Raw genomic sequence first — 23890 nt, forward strand, 5'->3', positions numbered from 1 at the left:
TATAAGTACTTGCTACAAGGAAGAAATTTGAGACACCACCCCCCTTGCAGAAGCCCCCAGACATGGGAGATGATGGCCGCCCAGTAAGCAGGTGCCTGTAGGGCCCAGGAAGGCAGCGGGCTTGATGCAGGCAGTCAGCCGAGCCCCAGGTGCACCTCCTGTGACACGAAGCAAAGCCTCAGCCTCTGGCTGACTGTCAGGAGAGTAACATGCTCTTATCTTCTGCTTTGCCCCCAGGTGGCAGTGACCAAAGAAGAGGCTCTCCTGGCCGAGGCCCCAGTACATGGAGAGAAGGAAGACAGCAATCTTCTAATTGGAACCATATACATTAGGTCAAAGCATTTTCTTATTTTCGATCCACACCAACTCAAAAATCACACCCCAGTCAGAGCCACGTGCAAGCTGGTGTAGTAACAGTGAATGTCTCTGAGGTCACAGGCCCCACTGTCTCGTTCCTCCATCCTGGCACCTTCGATGAGCTTATTTCTCCAACTCTTACAAATACTCAGGTGGGCTCAGAGAAGTTACACAGCATGTCACAGCTCATCACAGGGGCAGAGCTGGGGCTGAGATTAGGCCAGCATTTCTGGCTCTGAAGCAGCAGCAGTTGGCACAGACCTAGCCCTCTGAGCAGAGCCCATCCAAGTACTTATCTTGAAAAAGGAACGGGACACGCATCAATAGCATGGAATTTAAACTCACCCCACGACATGTAAAGTTAATTACATGCTCATTAGGATAACATTTTCCATCATCTTTACTCAGCAAACTTTCTGTGAAGGTCCAAATAGTAAATATGTTTAGTTTTTCTATTTTAATTTGATCTGTTTATTTTATTTATTTATTTATGGCCACACTGCATGGCATGCTGGATCTTAGTTTCCCGACCAAGGATCAAACCCATGCCCTCTGCAGTGGAAGCGCAGATTGTTAACCACTGGACCTCCAGGGAAGTCCAGTATGTTTGGTTTTGTGGGCCTTATGGCCTCTGTTTTAATTGCTTGACTCAGCCACGTACACAAGTGACCACAGACAGTACGATGAGTGGGCATGGCTGGTTCCAATACAACTTTATTCACAAAGTCAAGTGGTGGACCATAATTTGCCAACCCCTTACTGATGGAGACAGAGGGTGCATTTGTGCTTTATCAGGCATGACTGTGTTACCACTGGTGGCCTTGGTTCACTGGTGGGAGTCACCCTCACATGCTGTGTGCTGGTTGATTTTCCCCCAGCAACCGGCTGGCACAGTCGGCCTGTGGTCAAGCTGCAGGGCACTGTTTTATCCCCCTAACTGGGATTAGTCTGCCTAGGAAATCTGAGAGCTTTATGAATTTTGTTGGATTGTTGTGAGTATGACAACTCCCGGAAAGTTGGCGAATGGTTTATCCTCTTCAGCAAGTGTAGTATTTCTGTCGACTCTGGATTGACATGGAGTCTTTCCTGAGAACCAAGTGAGGGGGTGGGCTGAGGTGGGCACAGGGATGGGTCATTGATAAAGGCGTAGGTGGGATATAGCGGCAACACAATTACATTTGTGGAAGTGTTACATGTCTGCATAACTTGGAAGAGGATTAGAAATCTAGAGACTCCAAATGAATCTTAAGATCAGGTGTTTAATTTTTCTAGACCAACCTAGTCTATCTTCTTTTCAATCGGTAGTCACTGAAATTGACAGAACGCAAAGTAGGAAGCACTGAGCTGGGAATGCCCCCTCTCACCTGTGGCAGCTACAAAGGGATGGCATTTGAGTCTGACTTTTATTATTTACTGTCGCACATCAGGCCATCAGGCAGTATCCCACATTGGCTCAAATATATGGCACAGCAAGCAGAACTGGTGTCTTCTCTCCATTATGTTTGCCTCTCTGTTCTCTCCTGCAGATGGATGGTTTCTAGCCTGCTTCCAAACCCCACCTCGGCTGAGTGTTGGGCGGCCCTTCTACACGATCCTATGACTCTTGATATGGACGCAGTCCTGTCAGACTTTGTTCGGTCCACGGGGGCAGAACCTGGTCTGGCCAGAGACCTGCTGGAAGGTAGGCCTCCTCCAGCCCACCCCCCAACCCAGTGACAAAAGATAAGAAGGTTTCTCTTACCTGACAAGGGTGGTACTTGGAAGGTGTGGATGATGAAATTACTTTTGTTATTCTTGTCTTTCTTTGGGGAATGGAATAGATCACCCAACTCTCTACAGTAAAAGAGCAGAAGGCATTAGCTAAGCTTTGCTTTGCATTAAAGCTTACACATACTGAGTCAAAATCTACCAATACCTATTTTTTAAAGAAAATATATTTAGTAAAGCAGAAATTAGAGAACATTCAATAAAACACTTTTATTGGAGACCTTAGCTTCTTATCTTTGTCTTAGCTGAGACAAAAATATTTTAGGCCAAAGGTTTTGGTGAAAAAACACCTAATAGCCAATAAAATAGTTGAAAATAATTCACAAGCAAGAAGGCAAATTCATCCTCAAGCTTTTAGAGTAGATATCATTCACTACATGAAAAATGTGCATAGTCCATATTTAGAATGTTTTGAGATAGTTATTCAGCTATAATCATAATGAAATAAAAAGTAATGTTTAGTTTCAGTCTCTAAAATGGATTTACTTTGTGTATTTTTGAAATTTCTTTTTTTTGTGGTGGGGTGAAGGGAAGAAGTGGGAAGAACCAATTACAACTTCTTAGGAGAGTCCTGTGTGTGAAAGGGGAAAATTTTTAAACAGTTGCTCTTTGCTTTATATGTATAAATTCCTACTTATGAAATTAGCAAATACTTGGTCAAGTAGTGTTAAGTCACAATGATTCCTTCATTCACTTAGGGAAAAACATGAATTACTGTAGATTTGTATGACTGGAGGTAACTATTCAATCCTATTGAAAATTAGCCGCTTATTGGGGGATTCTGATAAAATGGGAGTAGTTTTTAAATTTCCCTGAACCTCCCAGAATTTCAAACAAACTCGGGGTTTAGAATAAAATATGCTTAGGAAATATTTGTGATATATGTGAATCAAAGTGCTGTTCTAATGTCTCCCTGATAGCTTTCACTGCTTTTCTTAATTTCAGTGAGCAGTCATATGGAGAAGTAGGTTTACAGTGAGATTGGCAACAAGGGCTGGGCTCAAGTCCAGACTCAACATTTACTGGCTGCAAGATGTAGGGCAAATTATTTCATTTCCCTTAGGCCTCAGTTTTTTTTTCTATACAATGAGCCTAACCCACTTTCCAGGGTGATCGTAAGCATTAGGAGTTGTGATGTAAATGCTCAGGTGGAGTGACCAGCGTGTAGAGATGCTCAGACAGTAGCAGAAGATCTTGTCTGTGGTTGCCCTCTTTGCAACTAGTACTGACCTTGCTGCTGATATCTGGTTAGGCTTCAATTGGAAGCAAGAGTTGTCAACTCTTTCCTTTTTTCTTTAATTTTATTTTTTAAGGGAAAATACAGGAAAATGACTTTTTGTGTACAGTTCTAAGAATTTGAACATGTATATAGATTTGTGTTATTATGACCACTCTCAGAACACAGAACTGTTGCATCACCCCGAAGTACCCCTCCTGCTCTCTTTAACGCTGTGCCTTCCCCAACCGTGGGCACTGGCAACCCCTCCTCTGTTTTTTATCACTTTGGTTTTGTCTCTTTCGAGAACTTTATATACATGCAGTCACGCAGAACCTAATCTTTTTAAACGGGCTTCCTTTCACTCAGCATAATTATTTTGAGATTCATTTGAGCTGTTGTGCGTATCCATAGTTTGTTCCTTTGTTCTGCTGAGTGGTACCCCTTGTAGAGAATGGACCGCGGACTGTTTAGCCATTCACCTGTAGGGGGCATTCAGTTGTTTCCAGTTTTTACAGTTAGACCAGAACTGCGATACACTTGAGAACAGGGCTTTTGTGAGCACAGTTTTAATTTTTCTAGGGTAAACACAGGGGAGGGATTGCTGGTTCACATGGTAAGTATTCGTTTAACTTTAAAAGAAATTGCCAAACTGTTTTCCAGAGTGCAATACCATTTTGCATTTCCACCAGAAACGTGTGAGAGTGCCAGCTGCTCCACATCCTCACCAGCTCTTGGCTTTTTTAAAAAAAATTTAGCCATTGTAGTAGGTTTAGAATGGTATTTCCTCATCATCTTAGTTATCATTTCCCTAGTGACTAATGATGCTGAATTTTTTTCATGTTATAATTTTTCATCTGTGTATTTTCCCTGGCAAAATATCTGTTCAAGCCTTTTTCCTATTTCTCAGCAAAATTAGGTTGCTATTTTTTTTATAGTTGAGTTTTGAGGGTTCATTATATATTCTGCGTATAAATCCTTTGTCAGATACGTGATTTGCAAATATTTTCTCCCAGTCTGTGCTTGACTTTTCACTCTCTTAGCAATGCCCTTGACAGAGCAGAAGTTTTTAATTTTGATGAAGTCCAATTTATCATTTTTTTTTCTTTTATGGATCATGCTTTGGATGACATGTCTAAGAACCTTTGCATAACCAGGTCATGAAGATTTCCTCCTGTGTGAACTCTTAAAAGTTTTATACTTTTATGTTTTCATTTAGATCTCTGACTCATCTTGAGTTGATTTTTGTGTAACATGTGAGATTTAGGGTAAGGTTCATTTTTGTGCATATAGATGACCAGTTGTTCAAACCATTTTTTGAAAAGCTTATCCTTCGTCCTCTGAATTGCCTTTGCACATTTGTCACAAACCAACTGAGAGTATTTGTAGGAAAGTATTTATTGATGCTGGTTCAGTTCCACTCATCGATATGTCCATTCCTTTGCCAATACTGCACCGTCTTGATTACCATAGCTTTGTAGTGAGTCTTAAAATCAGCATGATTCTTCCAATTTTATTCTTCTTTTTCAAAAGTGTTTCAAGTATCCTATTTTTTTGCCTCTCCATATAAACTTGAAGATTGGGTTACCTCTATCTATAAAGTTTCCTGCTGGAATTTTTATTGGAATTATGTTAAATCTGTAAATCAATGCTAACTATGTTATGTCTTCCAACCCATGAAGTCAGTGTAGCTATATTTTCCATTTATTTAGGCCTTATTTGAGTGATTTCATGAACATTTTGTAGTTTTTAGCATATCAGATCCTGTACATATTTTGTAAGATATATATCTAGGGAGGAATTGAACTTCTGTAGATGGTATTTTTTTTAAGTTCGGTTTCTAGTTGTTCATTGCTCATTTATAATCAACATGCAATTGATTTTTCCATGTTGTCCTCATATCCTGCAATCTTACTAAACTCAATTATTTGTTCAAGAGTGTGTGTCTGTGTGTATATTCCTTGAAATTTTCTATGTAAACAATTATGTTGTTTCCTTTCCAATGTATGCCTTTTATTTATTTTTCTTACCTTACTCTTATTCTTCACTTATTCCTGTTTATTGCACTGGCTAAGACTTCCAGTAAAAGGTTGAATAAGAGTGGTGAAAGGGAACATCCTTGCCTTGTTCTTGATCTTAGAGGGAAAGCTTTCTGTCTTTCAGCTTTATATAGAATGGGTTTTTGTTGATGTTCTTTGTCAGGTGAAGGAAATACCTTTCTGTTCCTAGTTTGCTGAAAGTTTTATCATGAATAGTTGTTTTTTCCAAATGCATCTTCTATATCAGCTGATATGATTGAGTTGTTTCTATTCTTTAAACTGCTAATATAATGTATTGCATTGATTACCTTCTAATAGTAAACCAGCCTTTCAGCCATTATTTCTTTAAAGATTTTTTCTGCTGCACATTTTTCTCCTCTCTTAATGGGACTTGGATGATATAAAGGTTAGACCTTTTGTTATTGTCTTACAGGTCCCTACAATTCTACTCAATTTGTTTTCCAATCATTTCTCTGTCAATTTCTCAGATTGGATAACTTCTGTTGATCTCCTTATAAAATTACTGAATCCCCTGTCATCTCCATTCTGTTACTGAGCCCATCCAATGACTTTTTATTTTAGGTGTTGAATTTTTTCATTTCTAACATTTCCACTTGATTCTTCTTTATATCTTCTGTTTCTTTGCTGAGACTTTCTGTATTTTTCAAGAGTGTTTGCTCTCTCTTACTGGTTAGAAGATATAATAACTGCTTTAAAGTCTTGGTCAGATAATTTCAATATCTATGGCATCCCAGCATTGCTATTGAGATTTCCCTGGGTTTTTTGGTATAGTGAGTAAATTTCTATTGTATCCTAGATATTTTGAATATTATGTTTTGAGACTTTGGTTGTTTTTTAAATCTTATGGCAGATATTGTTATTTTTGTTTTAGGAAGTAATTAACCCAGTAGGGTTCAGACCACAAGTCCTCATTTCCCCAAGACTTCTGTGGATCGTGGTTTCGACTTCAAGTCTTTGAGAAGTGCTGTTGGATCTGTCTGGTGTATGTACCACCTACTGGCCAGTCTGGGACTTAGGCAAGTCGTCTGTCCCATATTTTACTGCTCCAAGTCTCTGGAGTCTATTTAGGCTCAGATCCATACATGTGCAGTTCAGGGGTAAGCCCAAGAGTTCATAAACAACTTTAAGGGGTTGCTTTCCCAAGCTCCTGCCTTATCATAATTGCCTCGATAGTTCTGCCTCCCTGGGACTCTGCTCTCCAGCCCTTCAGCCAGCACCCTGAGGCTGTGTTTGCCCCGCACTCCTGCACACTTGATTTGACTGCACCCATCTCAGAGCTGAGCAGAGGCCAGAGAGAGAGCAACAGCAGTGGGGCTCACCACACCCGCTGGGATACACAGCTCCTCTGATTAGAGAGGAAGGTTCTCTGCCTTCCTGTTCTGATTTCCTGCCATCTCCCATTGCTGCCACAGGATTGCTTGAGGTCTGGGGCACAAGAGAACTGAGGAAAAAAATTTAAGAAAAAAAAAGATAAATAAGGGGCTTCTACACTCTCTCTGAACATTTTAGATCCCCCTCCTGCTTTTTGAGCCAGAAGAGAGGTCTCCTCTTGGACCCAATGCCCACTTCTGAGTTCTGGGCTGCACTGAGTTCACATCAGAGAGACTGGAAATAAAAAGTGATAAACTCACCACCAGTTCTGTGGTCTTCTTCCTCAGTCTGCCTGCTCTCGTTACTTCTCTGAATAATGAAGTAATAGGTGAAGTAATAATGAAGTAATAGTAGCAGGTGAATAGCTGCTTTCAGTAGGAGAGACGCAGTGGGGTGTCCTTCCTTCATATACCTTGGAACCTGTCTTGTTTTTACAAGTGGGAAGGCCATGGTTACCTACGTATGGTGGGTTCTTTAAATTGTCAAAGTTATTTGGGTCAAGATTTTTCTAAAAGTCAGTGTTTCAAAGAACAAACTATTTTCATTGTGAGGTCTCAGATCTTTCTAAGGGTAAAAAAATTTCAGTAATGGCAGAAGCTGGGTGAAAGGTACATGGACCCTCTCTGTAGTGTTTTTTAAACTATTTGTGTGTTTTTATGGAAGCAACATAAATGTCCATCGACAGATGAACAGATAAAGAAGATGTGGTATATATATATACACAATAGAATACTACTCAATTATTCATATAAAAAAGAATGAAATAATGCCATTTGCAGCAACATGGATGGACCTAGAGATTATCATACTGAGTGAAGTAAGCCAGACAGAGAAAGACAAATATCATATGATATCACTTACATGTGGAATCTTAAAAAATGATACAGATGAACTTATTTACAAAACAGAAAAAGACCTGCAGACATGGAAAACAAACTTACAGTTACCAAAGGGGAAAGGTGGGAGGGGATAAATTAGGAGTTTGGGATTAACAGATACACACTACTATACATAAAACAGATAACCAACAAGGACCTACTGTATAGTACAGGGAACTATACTCAACATTTTGTAATAACCTATAAGGGAAAAGAGTCTGAAAAAATGTATATATACCTACACATACATGTGTGTGTGTGTATGTATAACTGAATCACTTTGCTATACATCTGAAACTAACACAACATTGTAAATCAACTATACTTCAATTTCTAAAAAGAGTAAAGTAAAAAAAATTGTGTTTTTAATTAATTTATTTTTTTTAATAAAAAGTTAAAAACACACAGTGATGGGAATCACAGTACAGCAGAGGAAGGCCAATGAGAAGAAAGAGTAGCAGAGGCTGATAGAAATCTGGCAAAAAAGGCAGGATAGGGACAACGGGATAAGCAGAGACAAAGGCAGAGGAAGTGAACAACAATCAGCCTCTGGGTGGAAGGGTGTGTCCTTACCTGGCTGGGGCTTCCCTTTGCCAGTTGGTCAAGTGGTCCTTCTGAAACAAAGGTCAGGTTGGGTGACTTTGTTTCCCAGATTCCTCTGATATCCCCGCTACCTGCAGAATAAACTCCTTCACAAGCCACTCAAGTCCCTTCAGCATCCAGCCCTGCTCCATCCCTTCTACCTCATCTCCCACTGCATCCCTTCACAATCCTTCTCCCCAGACACACCATCCACCTCTGTGCTTGTGTTTAAGCTCATGTCTAGTGCTGCCCACTCCCCCCACACACACTCTGTCTCACTCTTTATTCTGCTCCTCTTCCAAGTTAGACCACAAGCTCCATGACAGCAGGGACCATTCCAGGTTTTGCCCATTTTGTCCCCCCACCATTGGCACATGCTAGCCCCTCAATAGTGTGATCTGGCTGCTGGGAACCAGGAACAAGCAACCAGATGGAAATCCTCATGTGCATGGAGACAAACAATAAACAGCATAAATGAGTTAGATGATATTTTAGTGGTTAATGCCATGGAGAAACCCGTATAAGGGGAGCAGGTATTGGGTGTGGGTATGGGTGCAATTTTAAGTTAGGGTTGTCAGAGAGGGCCTCACTAAAACAAATGGAATCTGAACAAAGATTTGAGGTATGAGAGAGTGGCTACCCGGGAAAGCAGTTTCTAGGAAGAGTTGGAATGAGTTGGTCATTCCTTGCCCTTCCTCAGAACTTTGTAGACTTCTATTACAACAGATATTTGGTTGTGTCTTATTTGATAATTGATCACATACTTTTTTTCCTCATTAAATTAGAAGTTCTTTGGAAAATAATCTGAAACAGAAAAAATACATATATACATATATATGTGTGTATGTATGTATAACTGAATCACTTTGCTATACATTTGAAATTAACACAACATTGTAAATTAACTATACTTCAGTTTTTTAAAAAAGATAATAATGGAACCAATCTAAAGGGAGTTTTCCTGATTAAATTAAAGGGATATATAAAATATAAAGAAAAAGAAGTTCTTAAAAACAAGGGCAGTAACATTGATGACAGTAGTTAGCATTTATGGGGCATTGTTCTATATCAGACACATGCAACACATTAACAAAGTCTTAGCTTTCCCATTGTATAGGCAAGAAAACCGAGGCCAAGAAAATTCCTTGAAGTTACACAGTCAGGACATAGAACCACACGTGAATCCACTTGTGACACTAAATACCAGGTTTTTCTCTGCAAAACCGGATCACCTACCATTGATTTCTGTACCCACTGTGTCCTTGTAGAGTATAGCAGCATTTCGTATGCTATGTCCATTCGGAAGAATTTTAATGAATCACTGGAGGAATGTTTGAGTAACCCATTTTATGATGTGACTAATTAACTTTTCAAATAAAATACCACTTCAAGAGACCACAAAGACTATTCAAAAACTAGAATTAATAGCTAACATTCATGTGCCAGGTGCTGTCTGGCCACTTGACATATATTAAAAGCTGGTTAAAAAGATTTTCGAGTGGGAGGCCAAACACATGAGTTCTTAAAGTGTCACTTCCCTACTTAAAGAGAAAGCAACTCTCACACTTTTACAATAACTGTGAATTTCAGGCCTTGAAGCTTTATCAAGATATTATTTCCATGCCTCATTTATGTTGCTATCCATGGGGGCAAAATATCCTTGAGCAAAGAAGCCAGGTTGCATTTAGAAAAAACATTAACTGGAAATTAACATCTCATATGTCCCTAGTCTAATTTTTCAGAATCTTTGTGGAATTTTCAAAATTAAGGACAATGGTGACAAGTGAGTTAAATTGTATTCTCAAAAATATATATGCACGTAGGGAAGCTGTCCACGTATTTTAAAATGCATGTATGTTTACCAGTTGAGTTAGTAATTTGATAACCAAAGTTTCTAAAGTTGTTTATGAGGAAATATACCCTTTTCCAATACTGGGTTCCTTGGGTTTGAAGTATATTTAGTTTGGAAATTTGCAAATGGTGGTCCAGCTCCTATGGAGAGGCAACTCCCAATCACCTGCCAGTCATATTGACAGGTAATTCCATTAACCTTTACGTTTGGCCTTTGAAAATGTTCCTATGATACAGGGACAGCAGCTGCTGGCTTGGATAAATGCAGTAATGCTCCAAAGCATACATCCAAGAAATGGGGGAGAGATGGAGGCAACTCAGAGGATTATGTGTTTAGCAGAAGTCTCTCCTTAGCCTGACAGCTGGTCATCCACCCACAGCAAACCCACAAGGCTGCCATGGAGCATTTCACAGGTGGGAGGAGCCCAAAGGCCCTCTGCCTGGAGCCTGGCCAGTCGCCGTGGCTGACCCAGGATGCTTTGGCTCCAGGAGCCACACTAACTTATTAAACACCCAGGAAACCAAAGTGGGCTCCAGAATGGTCACACTTTTAATTACAGTGAGAAATAAAAGTTTCCCAAGGCCAGACTCACCACATGTATTTACCCAGAGCATCCTTTCTCTGCAGTCAAGCTAGATCTGAAACCCAGTCTTGAACACACGTCACCTGATTTACCAGGAGAATTCACTGCTCTAACTTTTTTCAAATTTGCATGATTAGAGGGCTGCCGTGTGCAAGTCCCACGTCCCTGAGTGGGAAGAAAAAAGCAGCCTGGTGACTGTAAATCCTGAGTGGGAATTAGAGAAGGTCTGATGGCCTCTGGCCAGATCCAGGATTACTTTTGAATCTAGAAATGATTACTGAAATGAAACCACAGGTTCCTCCCCCTACTGTCCTGTCCCCAGTGGGGGCAGCTCTGCCGTTAGATTAGTCATATTTGAAATAACCAAAAAAAAAAAGTCCTCTCCAGGATCCAATTTCCAAGACACCTCCTCTGGCATGGTCCCATTCAGGAGGAAACATTTTCTCCTTAGACGGGTGAGTGTATTTAAATACTTGTGAAAACAAACTGAGACCATTAGGACTATGTGTGGTAGTTCCGTTCTGGCACGCTCATCAATTAAGGAGATCCCTTGTTTCCTTTCCCTTAGGGAAGATTGTAACCCCAGGTACCATCACTGGCTGCTTGAAATTAAATGCTTCCTCTCTGGAAAGCCAACCACATCCATTGCAGTCTTTCTGGAGGATGTCTCCACCTGAGCTACCCACCTTTTTGTGTTCTTCTACCTTGCTCCCCTGATAGGCATGTTCCTCCAGGGCTCCTAGCCCCATGTACTCAGTAACGCAGACTAAATGGAATTTCATTGAAGAGGCATCCCCAGCAGCTTGTGGGTGGACTTCTTAATGGAATATGTGATGCAGTTAGTAGGATCTGTGCCCCTTTAACCCCCTCCAAGTGTCCTCACTGCCACTCTCCCAGCCTCTTCCTGCCCCCTAGTCAAGCAGCTCACTGCTCAATACCTGATGATATTAAAGGATTATTGTCAGTTTTAGGTGTGATATTGTTACTGAGGTTATGCTAAGAAATATACACACACTGAAATATTGATGGATGAAATGATATCACTCTGAGATTTGGGAGGTGGGGGAATGGGTGAGATTAGAAATGAAACAAGATTAGCCATGAGCTGGTTATTTATTAAAACTGGGTGATGGATGCACATGGGTTCATAATAATCTTCTGTATATTTCTGGATGCTTATACAACTTTCCATAACAATAGTTTAAAAACAGCATCAGGAACTTTTGCTTCCAGCCAAAATGGAGCATTAGGAAATGGGTTTACCCTCATGCTTGAGAAAAGAGATGAGAGCAGTGTGTAAGAATCAAGCCACAGAACTTTAGACAGTGAAGGACAGTGATCCCTGAAAGATGGGTAACATACAAGGATAGTCCTGTGGTTGCCGAGCCCATGGCCTTGTGAGTGTTTCCAGGATGTGGTGTGGAGAGAAGAATCCGAGATGGAGCCCAGCAGACTGCCTGTCATGAGGAGTCAGAGCTGAGAGTCAGGGAGTGAAGGAGATCAGAGCACAGAGAGGAGAGAGATGCACAGGGAGAACGCCAGCGATGCACCAAGGGTTTGCCTCTGCTACTTGGCATGTGTGTAAGGAAGTTATGTGCAGTTGGGGAAAGAACCAACTAAGATTAGAGGGAACAGTGCCCACCAGCAGCACAGAGCTAAGTACAGTGTTTGTGCCCACCCATCAAATAGGAAAAGCACCGAGTGTGATTTCTAGAAGGGTGTTGCCTCAGATGTCAAATAATTAACCCTGGAATAAAAACTGCCCTGGTCACACCTAACAAACCATAGAAGCAAGACCCAAAAGGATTAAATTGTTTCCAAGAAATGTAACTACATTCCAGAACACAGCTGAGTAATAGTTATTGGAATATAAACTCGTCCAGCACCAAACAATATAAAATTCACATTGTCTGTCATCCAATCAAAAGTTAGCAGGAATACAAAGATGTGGGAAAGTATGACCCATAATGAGGAGAAATTATTCAATCAAAACCAACCTAGAACTGACATAGATGGTAGTATTACCAGACAAGGACATTAAGAGTTATTAAAAGTTGTAAAAACAGCAGAGTTGAGTAAATTGTATTCTGTATGTTCAAAAATTTAAGTAAAGATGTAGAAGATATTTTTAAAGACCCACATCAAACTTCCAGATATGAAAACTACATGAGTTTAAAAATTAACTCAATGGGATTAAGAACAGATTGAATATTACAGAAAAACAAAGATTAATAAACATAGAGGCATAACAATAGAAACTATCCAAAATGAGACAGAGAAAATAAAATTAAAGAAATTTAAAACATGTCAGTGAGTTGTGGAAGAAGTGCAGTCAACCTAAAATATGTGTAATTGAAATTCCTGAAGAGGGGCATGAGGGACAGAAAAAAATAACTGAAGAAATGAGCAGTACGTAGGGGAAATTTCTATCACTAACCTTGTTAGAAAAAAAGAAAGTCCTCAAATCAATGACCTCAGTTTCCACCTTAAAAACTAGAAAAAGAAGAGTAAATTAAACCCAAAGTAAGCAGAAGCAATGAAACAATAAATATCAGAATAGAAGTAATGAAACAGAACAGAGAAAAATAATAGCTCAATGAACTCAAGAGTAAATTCATTGAGATCAATAAAACTGATAAACCTCTAGCCAGATAATCAGGGAAAAAGAAGATAAATTAACAATATAAAGAATGAGAAATTACCTTAGTACAGATTGTATAGACACTAAAAGTATTATAAGGGAATATTATGGACAAGTTTATATTAATAATTATAACAACTTAGATTAAATTTTCAAATTCCTTGAAAGGTGCAAACTACCAAAGCCGATGCAAGAAAAAGTAAATAACCTGGATATCTCTCTATCTCTTAAAGTGATTTAAGTTGGAGTTAAAAGCCTTCACTCAAAGAAAACTGCAGGCACAGACACTTCACTGGTAAATTCTACCACACATAGAAGAAATTATAGCAGTTTTACACAAACTCTTCCAGAAAATCAAGGAAGAGCTATACTTCCCAATCCATGCTATGAGGCCATAGTACCTAATACAAAACCAAGCGGTCCAGAGCAGATGTTCCTCATGAAGATCAATATGAAAACTCTAAACAAATTTTTAGCAAATTGTTCAGTAGTATATAAAAAGTATAATACATCATGACCAAGTGGGTTTTATCCCAAGAAAGCAGAACTAACATTCAAAAATCAATGTAATTTACCATATTGACAAACCAAAACACAGAAAACTATATGATCACCTCAATAGGAATGTAAAGAGTCTGACAAAATCCAACATTCATTCCTGATTTAAAAAATAAAACTCTCAGAAAACTAGGAATAGAAGGGTACTTTCTCAATCTAATGTAGAGAATTTACAAAACAAACAAATAATCAAACAACAAGCCCTACAGCTACCAAAATACTTACTGGTAAAAGAAAGAATGCTTTCGCACTAAGACCAGGAACAAGACAAGGATGCCAACCCTCACCACTATATACAACATTTCCCTGGAGATTCTAGCCAGTGTAGTCAAGCAAGAAAATATAATTTCAAAAACCATCCAGATTGAAAAGGAAGAGTAAGCTATCTCTAGTCACAGAAGGCATAATGACCTATGTATAAGATCCAGTGGAATTTACAAAAAGTTATTGGAACTAGTAAGTGAGTTCAGCAGTGTTACAGGATACAAGATTAATATGCAGATGTCAATTCCATTTCTGTATATCTGCAATGAATAATGGAAATTGAAATTTCAAAATATAACTTTTTCAATAGCATCAAAAGATATGAAATACTAGGGATAAATCTGACAACAGTGTGTAAGACCTATACACTGAAACTACCATACCTTGCTTAGAGAATTAAAGACCTAAATGAAAGGAGAGATGTTGCACATCCATGACATCTCAATATTGTTGAGATGTCATTCTCCCCAAATTGATCTTTAAGTGCAACACAATTCCAGTCAAAATCTCAGCAGGCATTTTCTTGTAAAAATTGACAAGCTACTTTAATATTCAAAGAGAAATGCAAAAACCTAGAATAAACAAAAGACCTTTGAAAAATTAGAGCAAAGTTGCAGGCTAACAATATCTGTTATTAAGAATCATTTTGAAGGTCCATAATCAAAAGAGTGTGGAATTGGTATAAAGATAGAGAAATAGATCAATGAGATCAATGAAACATTGGTAAGTCAAGAAATAGCTCATATATATTGACTCCTGAAATCCAGTAAAGAAATGAAGGCAATTCAGTGCAGAAAAAATAATCTTTTCAATAAATGACGGTGAAATAATTGGATATTCATGTACAAAAAAACCCCACTTTGAGCTATACCTCACACATATACAAAAATTACCTCAAAATGGATGATAGACCTAAATGTAACACCTAAAACTCAAAAATATTTTAGAAAAACGCATAGGAGAAAATCTTAATGGCCTTAGGTTAGGCAAAGTTTTTTTTCCAGCTTTATTGAGATCTAATTGAAAAATAAAATTGCAAGATATTTAAAGTGCACACATGATAATTTGATATATGTATACACTGTGAAAGGATTTCCTTACCAAGTTAATTAACACATCCATCAACAGTTTGCCTTTTTTCCTTTTTTTTGTAAGAAAATTTAAGCTCTACCCTGTTAGCAAATTTCAGTTATACAATACAGTGTTACCAACTATAGGAACCACATAATACATTAACCCCTCAGACCTTTTTCATCTTATAACAGAAAGTTTGTACCCTTTTACCTACCTCTCCCCATTTCCCCCACCTCCCAACCCCTGAAAACCACTTCTCTACTTTCCGTTTCTATGAGTTCAAAATTTTTTTTTAAGATTCCACATATAAGTGAGATCATACATTATTTGTCTTTGTCTGGCTTATATCACTTAGCATAATGCCCTCCAGGTTCATCCATGCTGTTGCAAATGACAGGATTTCCTCAATTTTTAAGGCTGAATAATATTCTATTGTGTATATATATTTTCTTTATCCTTTCATCCATCAGTGGACATTTATGTTGTTTCCATATCTTGGCTATTGTGAATAATGCTGCAATGAACACGGGAGTACAGGTGTCTCTTGGAGATAATGATTTTGTCTCCATAGGATAAATACTCAGGAATGGGATTGCCGGATCCCATTGAACTGCCGGATATGGTAGTTCAATTTTTAATTTTTTGAGGAACCTCCATACTGTTTTCCATAGTGACTATACTAATTTACATTCCCACCAACAGCTCACAAGCGTTCTCTTTTTTCCATATCCTTGCCAGCATTTGTTATCTCTTGCCTTTTTTAAAATAGACATCCTAACAGGTGTGAGGTGATAGCTCATCATGATTTTGATTTGCATTTCCCTGATGGTTAGTGATGTCAAGCACCTTTTCGTATATTTGTTGGCCATTTGTATGTCTTCTTTGGAAAAATGTCTATTCAGGCCCTTTGCACATTTTTTAATTGGATTATTTGGGGGATTTGCTCCTGAGTTATAGGAGTTCTTTGTATATTTTGAATATTAATTCCTTATCAGATATGCGGTTTACAAATATTTTCTCCCATTCCATAGGTTGCTTTTTTATTTTGCTGATGGTTTCCTTTGCTGTGCAAATGTTTTTTAGTTTGATGTAGTCCCACTTGTTTATTTTTTATTTTCACACCAAATCTAAAAATCGTTGCCAAGAAAAATGTCAAAGAGCCAACTCTCTAATTTTCTTCTGAGAGGTCTTTGGGTCTTAGGTTCCACTCTTTAAGCCATTCTGGTTGATTTTTGTATATGGTGTAAGATAGTGGTCCAGTTTCATACTTTTGCATGTGGCAGTCCAGTTTTCCCAACACTATTTATTGAAGAAACTATTCTTTCCCCATTGTGTATTCTCAGTACTCTTGTTGAAATTAGTTGACCTTATACATGCGGATTTAGTTCTGGGCTCTCTATTCTGTTCCACTGACCTATGTGTATGCATTTATGCCAGCACCATACTGCTGTCGCTTTGTAATATAGTTTGAAATCAGAAAGTGGGATGCCTCTAGCTTTGTTCTTTCTCAGGGTTGCTTTGGCTATTCAGGGTCTTTTGTGATTCCATACACATTTTAGGATTTTTTTCTACTTCTGTAGAAAATACCTTTGTAATTTTGATAGGGATGGCATTGAATCTATAAATGGCTTTGGGTAGTATAGACATTTTAACAATATTAATTCTCCCAACTTAATGGAATGTCTTTCCATTTATTTGTGTCTTCTTCAGTTTCTTTCATCAAAGTCTTATAGTTTTAAGTGTACAGATCTTTCACTTCTGTGGTTAAATTTATTCCTAAATAAATGCTATTGTAATTTTCCTTTCTGATGATTTGTTGTTGGTGTATAGAAATGCCAATGATTTTGTATATTAATTTTGTATCCTGAAAATTTACTGAATTTGTTTATTAGGTCCAACAGCATTTTGGTGCAGTCTTTATAAATATAATATTTTTTATATGTAAGATCACGTAATCTGCAAATAGAGACAATTTTGCTTCTTCCTTCTGATTTTGATGCCTTTTATTTCTCTTTCTTGTCTAATTGCCCTTGCTAGGACATCCAGTACTATGCAGAATAAAAGTGGTGAAAGTGGGCATCCTTGTCTTGTTCCTGATCTTAGAGGAAAATCTTTCAGCTTTTCACCATTGAGTATGATGTTAGCTGTGGGCTTGCCCTATATGGCCTTTATTATGTTGAGGTATGTTTCCTTTATACCCATTTTGTTGAGAGTTTGTATCATGAAATGAAGTTAAATTCTGTCAAATGCTTTTTCTGCATCTATTGAGCTGATCCATTGGTGATATAGATATCCATGTTATGATATTTATTCTCCATTGCATCAATGTGATGTATCACATTGATTGACTTGTGGGTGTTGAAACATCTTTGCATCCCTGGAATAAATCCCACTTGATCATGGTGTATGATCCTTTTAATGTATTATTGAATTCAATTTTCTAATATTTTGTTGAGGAATTTTGCATCTATGTTTATCAGGGATATTGGTCAAAAATATTCTTTTCTTGTAATATCCTTGTCTGGCTTTGGTATCAGGGTAATGCTGGCCTGATAAAAGGATTTTGAAAGTGTTCCTTCCTCTTCTGTTTTTTTGGAAGAGTTTGAGAAGGATTGGCATTAGTTCTGCTTTACATGTTTGCTAGAATTCATGAGTGAGGCCATCTAGTCCTGGACTTTTCTTTGTTGAGAGGTTTTTGATTACTGATTCAATCTCCTTACTAGTAATTAGTCTGTTCAGGTTCTCTATTTCTTCATGATTGAGTCTTGATAAGTTTTATGTTTCTAGGAATTTTTCCATTTCTTCTAGGTTGTCCAATTTGTTGGCATATAATTGTTCATAGCAGCCTCTTATGATCCTTTGAATTTCTGTGGTCTCAGTTGTAATGTGTCCTCTTTAACTTATAATTTTATTTATTTGAGTCATCTCTTTCTTACGTCTAGCTAAAGATTTCTCTGTTTTGTTTATCTTTTTTAAAAACAGCTCTAAATTACATTTATCTTTTTCTATTGTTTTTCTGGTTTCTATTATATTTATTTCCACTCTGATATTTGTTATTTCTTTCCTTCTACTATGGACTTACTTTTAGTCCTTTTCTAGTTCCTTGAGGTGTAGAGTTAGGTTATTTAATTGAGATCTTTCTTTTTTCTTAATTTAAGCACTTATCGTTAAAAAGGTCCCTCATAGAACTGCTTTTACAGCAAATCTTAAGTTTTGGTGTGTTGTGTTTCCATTTTCACTTGTTTCAAGATTTTTTGTATTTCTCTTTTGATTTCTTCTTTGACTCATTGGTTGTTCAGGAACATGTTTTTTAATCTCCACATATTTGTGAATTTTCCAGTTTTCTTGTAATTGATTTCTAGTTTCATACCAATGTGGTCACAAATGATACGTAGCATAATTTCAGTCTTTTTGAATTTTTTAAGACTTGTTTTGTAGCCTAACATACGATCTGTCCTGGAGAATGTTCCACGTGCACTTGAGAAGAATGTGTGATCTGTTGTTGTTGGATGGGATGTTCTGTATATGTCTGTTAGGCTTATGTGTTCTAAAGTATGTTTAAATCCAGATGTTCCTTTATTGTTTTTTATCTAGATGATTTATCCACTTTTGAAAATGTGATACTGAAGTGCCCTGCTATTGTTGTTTTGCTGTGTATTTTTATCCCTTCAGATCTGTTAATATTTGCTTTATATATTTAGGTCCTTCTATGTTGGGTACATAGTTATTTACAAATGTTATATCCTCTTGATGAATTGACCGCTTTATCATCATATAATAACCTTCTTTGTCTTTTGTTACCATTTTTGACTTAAAGTGGTTTTTGTCTAAGTATGGCTACCCCAGCTTTCTTTTGGTTTCCACTTGAATGGCATATCTTCTTTATCCATTCATTTTCAGACTATGTGTGTCCTTAAAACTGAAGTGAATCTCTTATAGGCAACGTATAGTTGGGTGCTATTTTTTCATCCTTTCAACTACTCTTTGGATTGGAAAACTTAGTCCATTTACATTCAAATTAATTATTGATAGATATAGACTTCTTTTGCCATTTTGTTCATTGTTCTCTGGTTTCTTAAAAAAATTCCTTTGTTCCTTTCTTCCTCTTTTTCTGGCTTCCATTGTGATTTGATGATTTTCTATAATGGTATTCTTTTTTTTTTTACTTTATTTTTTGCGTATCTACTGTAGGCTTTTGCTTTGTGGTGACCATGAGGCTTACATAAAACTTATTGTATTCATAATAGTCTATTTTAAACTCATACAACTTAACTTTGAACACATGCAAAAGCTCTACATTTTTACACTCCTCCACATTTCATATTTTTTGTCAAAATTTCTTTATACATTCTGTATCCATTAACAAATTATTATAGTTGTAGTTATTTTTAATACTTTTGTCTTTGAACCTTTATGATAGAATTATATGTGTTTAACTACCCCCATTACAAAATTAGTGTATTCAAAATTTAACTTTATATTTACCTCTACTAGTGAGTTTTATACTTCATATATTTTATGTTACTAATTAGCATTCTTTTGTTTCATCTTGAAGAATTTCCTTTAACATTTCTTGTAAATCTGGTCAAATGGTAATGAAAGTGTTCAACTTTTGTTTGTCTGGAAAGCTCTTTATCTCTCCTTCAATTCTGAAGGACAACTTTGCTGGGTAGAGTATTTTTGGATGGCAGTTTTTGCCTCTCAGCTCTTTGAATACCATCCCACCCCTTTCTGGACTGCAAAGTTTCTGCTGAAAAATTTGCTGATAGTCTTATAGAGATTCCCTTGTACATAACACATTGCTTTTCTCTTGCTTCTCTTAAGATTCTCTCCTTGTCTTTAACTTTTAACAGTTTCATTATAATATGTCTCAGTGTGGGTCTATTTGGATTGAGCTTGTTTAGAACTCTCTGGGCTTCCTGGATCTGGATGTTCTTTTCCCTACATTAGGGTAGTTTTCAGCCATTATTTCTTTGAATATGCTTTCTGCCCCTTTCTCCCCCTTCTTCTTCTCAAACCCCTGTAATGTGTAATTGATCCTCTTGATTGTGTCCCAAAAAAAATCTCTTCACTCTTTTTCATTCTTTTTTCTTTTTGCTCCTCTGATATGATGAATGCCCTGCTCTGTCTTCTGGTTCATTGATCCTTTCTTCTATTTTGATGTAGTCTGATGTTGACCCTCTCTACTGAATTTTTCAATTCAGTTACTGTATTCTTTAGATCTGTGATTTCTGCTTCGTACTTTTTTATATTTTCTCTTTGCTGAAATTCTTACTTTGTTCAGGTGTTGCTCTCTTGACCTTGGTGAGCAACTTTATGGCCATTATTTGGAATTCTCTATGATGTAAATCACTTATCTCCATTTCATTAAGATCTGTTTCTGGAGATTTATCTTGTTCTTCTGTTTGAAACATATTCTTCTATTTCTTCATCTTCCTTTACTCTCTGTGTTAGTGTCTGTGCATTAGATAAGACAGCCACCTCCCCCAGTCTTGGCAGGGTGGTCTTGTGTAGTTAGATGAATCTTACCATTCAGCCCAGCCTAAGCTTTTAATTGTCTCTCAAAACTTTGTGATTTTTCCAAGCTGTCTTTTTTGTTCTTAGTGGCTCCCAGAAGTTGAGAATGTGCCAAGACCTGTCAGTTTTCCAAGGGAAGGATCATAGTTAGCACCTAGATGCAGGCCAATTAGAAGCTGGACCCACAGGCACCTGCTGGGGAAGTATATAGTTAAGGTCCTTCCAGGGACAAACTTAGAGAAGAGCCATTTTTTCCTGCTCCCTCTGTGCCAAGCCTGGGTATATAGCTATGGTGTGTGTGTGTGTGTGTGTGTGTGTGTGTGTGTGTGTGTGTGTGTTGGGGTGGGGTGGAGGTGCTCCTGTACCCATTAAGAACTGTTTCTTCAGTTGCTACAGTCCTGTGGGACTTATGAATGTAAGTCCTATTGGCTATCAGAGTGAGGAGATCCTGGGGTCCATTCCTCAGTCAGCAGCCACAAAATATGGGGCTCTAGGCATGTGTACAAGTCCCTTCCAGGGAAATATTGGTGTCTTGGTTTTATTGTTGGAGCAGGCTGGAGGAAGAAGGTGGGGGAGGTGTCCATCAGTTTCCCCAGTCTCTGGGGAAGATCACTTCCAACCCCTAGATACCTTCTCTCCCTCAAGTAGCAGCTTTTAAAATACGCAGATAAACCCCTTTCAGGGAAAGACTGAGAGAGTGGCGTTTTAGCTTACTCCCTCTGTACTGGGCCTTGGGATGATAACCTTTTAAGAACTACTTCACTTTCTCTAGTCCTATGGAATTCATGAGTGGAAGCCCTGTTGGCTCTCAGATCCAGACAGTTCAGGGACCTATCCCTCAGGTGGCAGCCATAGAAGCTGGGGTGCAGATGAGGCTACAAGCTCCTCCACGGAGATACTGGTGACTTGGAGTGGGCTGGAGGGAGAAGATGGATAGGGTGTCTGCCAGCTTCCTAGGTCTTCAGGAAGCATCATAGCTGGCCCCTAGATGCATGCTAAATTAGAAGCCTGGCCCTCAGGCAGCAGCTTTTAAAGTACACAGATAAACAGACCCCTTTCAGGCAAAGACTGGGAGATGGACGTTTTTGCTTCTCCCTCTGCACTGAGTCCTGGTGGTGAGGGGATATATACAGTAAGGTGCCCATTAAGAACTGCTTCTTTGTTTGCTATAGTCATGTGGGTCTCCTGGATACAAGCCCCACTGGCTTTCACATCTAGGTGTTTGGGGGGGTCCATTTCTCAGATGGGAGCATTAAAATTTGAGGAGCTAAATGTGGGGTCCAAACCCTTTGCTTCTCAGGAAGAAGCTGGGGGTTAGGGATTCCCCTCCCAAATGTTTGACACAGTGCTAAGGTAGGGTTTATGGCAAGATTGTGTCTCAGCCTTTTCTTCCTGTTTCAATGTGGTTATTTTCTTGTTCACCGGATATGTGAGTCACATGACTTATTTCTGGGTCTCTCTCAAAGGGCATTGCTCTGTGTTTAGTTGTACTTTCAGTGCATCTGTGGAAGGGGGGGGATGCTCCAAAGACTCCTGTGTTGCCATCTTAGTTAACTCACCTAGGCAAAGATTTTTTAGATATGACCAAAACCAAAAACATGATTCATAACAGAAAAAATGATAAATTGGACTTCATAATAATTAAAAACTGCTTTTTATACTGTTAAGAATACTAAAAGATAAACCACACGTTGGAAGACAATACTTGCAAACCATAGATCTAATAAAGGTTTTGTTTCTAAAATGTGTGTACGGAACTCTCAAAACTCAATTAAAAATAAAACTACCCAGTTAAAAAATGAGCAAAAGATTTGATCAGCCACTTCACCAAATAAGATAAATGAGTGTCAAATAAGCACATGAAAAGGAGCTCATTAGTCATTAGAGAAATGCAAATGAAAACCAGAATGAGATACTACTACACATTTAATGAATGACTAAAGCCAAAAATACTGACCGTAGCAAGTTTTGGCAAGTGCATGGAGGGACTGGTATCCTCATACACTTGTGGTAATGTGAAATGCTGCAGCCACTCAGAAACAATTTGGTGGCATCTTAAAAATTAATGTATCTTAGCATGCAACCCATCAATTTCACCCTTGGGTATTTATTTACCAAACAGAACAGAAAGCATTTGTCCATACAAAAACTTGTACAAAGATATTCTTGTATTTATTTATAACAGCTAAAAACTAGAAACAACCAAATGTCCATCAACAGATAAATAGATAAAAAATATATGGTATAGCCATACAAAGGAATACTACTCAGCAATCAAGAGGATTGAACTATCCATACATGCAACAGCATTGATGAGTCTCAAGATAATTATGCTGAGTGAAAGAAGCCAGACAGTACATATTGTACAATTCCACTTACATAAAACTCCAGAAAACGCACACTCATCCATAATGACATAAAACAGATCAGTGATAGCCTCAGACAGCACGAGGGGGAGCAGGCCAGAGGGATCACAAAGCAGCCTGAGGAATCTTTTGAAAATGATAGATATGTTCACTATCTTGATTGTGGTGATGGTTTTGTAGTATATACGCATGTAAAAACTTACCAAATTGTATACTTCAAATATGTTCATTTTATTCCATGTCAATTATATAAAGCTATTAAAGACAGCACCTGGAATCTGGGATATGGGGTATCGTTGTCCTCACTTATGGCTGAAATGACCATGCTCCCCTTCTCTATGCTCGGGGAAGACCAACAAGCATCTGGGCAGAGGCTGTTCCTCCTGTGCTTGGGTAAGAAAGGTGACTGAGAGGAGAGTGCCCTTCCCAAAGGACCTCCATGTGTAGCCACAGCTGTCCTTACAAATGCCAGACAGCCTAAAGTGAACAAATGTCACAGTTTTCAGATTTTCACTTGCTTGTGAGTCTCACATTTAACCTTCAGCTAAATCAACTTTTAGAAGCCCAACTCATGCTCTAAACCTTAGAATTGTAACATTTACATTATTTTAGGTTGAATGAGATAGTCCCTGGTCCAGTGTTTCCCAAAGTATTGTACACACCCCACTGTCTCCTTTTTGAAATGTCCAGTTAACATTAACCACCCTGGAAATGCATATCCGGGGTAGGGCTGATGAGGGCTCCACATGAATGGCCTCTGATGAACTCATCTGTTTCTGAGGTAGAGAGTAAAACTGACATGAA

General features: G+C 38.2%; 1 protein-coding gene across 1 annotated transcript in view; it reads left to right on the top strand.

Moving 5' to 3' along the window:
- The first annotated feature begins 300 nt into the window (after positions 1-300).
- The window catches only part of LOC132487438 (OTU domain-containing protein 7A-like), a 170200-nt gene continuing 146610 nt past the window's right edge, over positions 301-23890 (top strand). Inside the window, exons 1-2 of the mRNA XM_060095115.1 lie at positions 301-332; positions 1884-2038. Of these exons, the coding sequence (XP_059951098.1) occupies positions 1888-2038 (151 nt within the window). The 5' untranslated portion in view covers positions 301-332; positions 1884-1887. The remainder of the gene's footprint in view (positions 333-1883; positions 2039-23890) is intronic.

The sequence above is a fragment of the Mesoplodon densirostris genome, chromosome 4, assembly GCF_025265405.1.
Source record: "Mesoplodon densirostris isolate mMesDen1 chromosome 4, mMesDen1 primary haplotype, whole genome shotgun sequence".
Classification (NCBI taxonomy): domain Eukaryota; kingdom Metazoa; phylum Chordata; class Mammalia; order Artiodactyla; family Ziphiidae; genus Mesoplodon; species Mesoplodon densirostris.